Source organism: Manacus vitellinus, unplaced genomic scaffold (assembly GCF_001715985.3).
Source record: "Manacus vitellinus isolate BGI_N305 unplaced genomic scaffold, ASM171598v3 scaffold_122_pilon, whole genome shotgun sequence".
Taxonomy (NCBI): Eukaryota; Metazoa; Chordata; class Aves; order Passeriformes; family Pipridae; genus Manacus; species Manacus vitellinus.
The window spans coordinates 220,280-222,284 of NW_021938909.1; the positions used below are offsets into that span (position 1 = coordinate 220,280).

The 2,005-nt window shown below is 48.0% G+C and overlaps 1 protein-coding gene across 1 annotated transcript in view; it reads left to right on the forward strand.

Moving 5' to 3' along the window:
• IFNGR2 (interferon gamma receptor 2) overlaps positions 1–2,005 on the forward strand; it is a 15,175-nt gene that overhangs the window by 2,968 nt on the left and 10,202 nt on the right. The window contains exons 2-3 of the mRNA XM_029965894.1: positions 259–385; positions 839–1,014. Coding sequence (XP_029821754.1) covers positions 259–385; positions 839–1,014 — 303 coding nt within the window. The remainder of the gene's footprint in view (positions 1–258; positions 386–838; positions 1,015–2,005) is intronic.

Consider the following 2,005-nt stretch of genomic DNA (forward strand, 5'->3'; position numbering starts at 1 on the left):
CAACCTGGGCCAGGGCCTCCCCACTGAATTGTATCAGTGCCAGTGCAGCTGGAAACGAGGTGAGGAGGAGGAGGGGGAGGAGAAATGGTTTTGCCTGAGCAGCAGTGCAAATGTGGTGTATGGTGATAGTACTGCAGATGTGATACGTGATGACAGCAGTGAAATTATGACACGTGGTGAGGGAATTTGGAGCTCAAAATTTGGTCGCTGTGCCCTTGAACGTTTCAGTAATTATTTTTATTCCTCTTCTTGCTTTAGAACCTTCTCCCCATTTACCGGCTCCAGAGGATGTGGAGATTTATTCCTATAACTTCCACAGTTTGCTGAGATGGTCTCCTGTTCCAGTGGAGAGAGGCTTGGTGTTATACACAGTCCACTATAAAACGTGAGTAAACAGTTCTAAAATAGCTCATTTTGTCCTAATTCAGTAACACAATTGGTTTGGAAACCTGAAAAGTGTAAATATGAATAAGCACAGAAATGAGAGCATGTTTTTTATCCCAGATGCTTTTGTGTATCTCCAAAAGCAGCATCTGAGAGGCTGTGATATGTCCCCTGAGCTGAGGAAAGATTGGAGACGTGAAGAGCAGCCAGAAATGTTGGCCAGTTCCCTGCACAATTTCAGTCTGATTCTCTCTGGTTAATTTTAATTTTCCCATTTAAATTTGATTTCCCCCGGGGAGATGGAGGTGCTGAGGGGGCCCTGGGGTTGTGCCCGGGTGAGAGCCGTGGGTTTGTGATGTGTTATCTCCTTACCCGAACCGTCTGGGTGGGAGGGGTTGTGTTTGGGTGCTGGCACTGTTCTGCCGTGTTCATTTGTGCTTTTCTGGCGAGGCAGAGGGGCCTTCCCTGTGTGGAATGAGATGAACTGCACCCGGATCCCCCGGCCCCAGTGCGGGTTCCCCCTGGAGATCCAGAAGCGGCGCTGGACGATCTTCCTGCGCGTGAGGGCCGAGCTGGGGCCGCTCCCCTCGGCCTGGGTGCAGGCAGGGCCCTTCGTGGCTGAGAGGGACAGTAAGTGCTGCCTTTGCTGTCACTGGCTCTGCCTCTGGCTCTCTCTCTCCAAGGAGATTTCTTTGAGAAAGCTGTTCTGCATTTTCAGCTCTGTTGTGCAGAGCCAAGGTGAGAGGGTTGGAGGTGTTTGCCCACAAAGACCTCAAAGGTCTCGCCGGGATTTGACACTCCCTGGTTCTGCTGTGGGGGGTCAGGGCTGTCTCAGCAGGTGTCACGAGAGAAACAGGGGTTTCCTGGGGTGGTTGAGCCTTGCCAGAGCCACAATGTTCTTTTGCTGGGGAGTTTTCCACTTTCTCATTTCCCCCCTGAGCACTGCCCACGTGAACCCCTTGGATTTGTGGCAGTCTGAGGCAAACCCACCTGCTTCTGCTGAACAGATCCCTGTCCTGATAAATACCAATGGTCTGATAAATGTAAATTGTCCTCATAAATATGAACAGTCCTGACAGATATAAATTGTCCTGACTGCAGTGTGGAAGTGTCAAGGACACTTCTTAAATTATAGAATCTCAGACTGGTTTGGTTGAGAGGGACCTTAAAGCTCATCCAGTGCCACCCCCTGCCATGGGCAGGGACACCTTCCACTAGACCCTACCAGGGGTGATTTTCCTGTCAGTAAGTACCACAGGCAGTACTTCATTTGTGTTTTTTATGATTTAGACCACAAGAGTATTTCACAAAAGGAAATTATCATGTTTACCCTGAAGGTCAGATGGAGACATCAAAGCAAGGAGGGGGAAAGCAGTTATTTCTCTTCCAGTCTATTGACTCAAAGCACTGTGGTTTTTAGGGAACCTGGAATTTGTGGCTGGCTGATCAAAGGAAAAAAAAATGGCCAGTAACTGCAGATGAACTTGGGTATTTTCTAGTTAATGTTTACTGAATTACCAGCTAGGTAAATATTGTAAATTTATTAAGTACATGAGGAAATGTTTTCCCTTTCTTGAGAAAAAGCTGTTGAAATTTATTATGTTTCCTGGGAGTGTCCAGG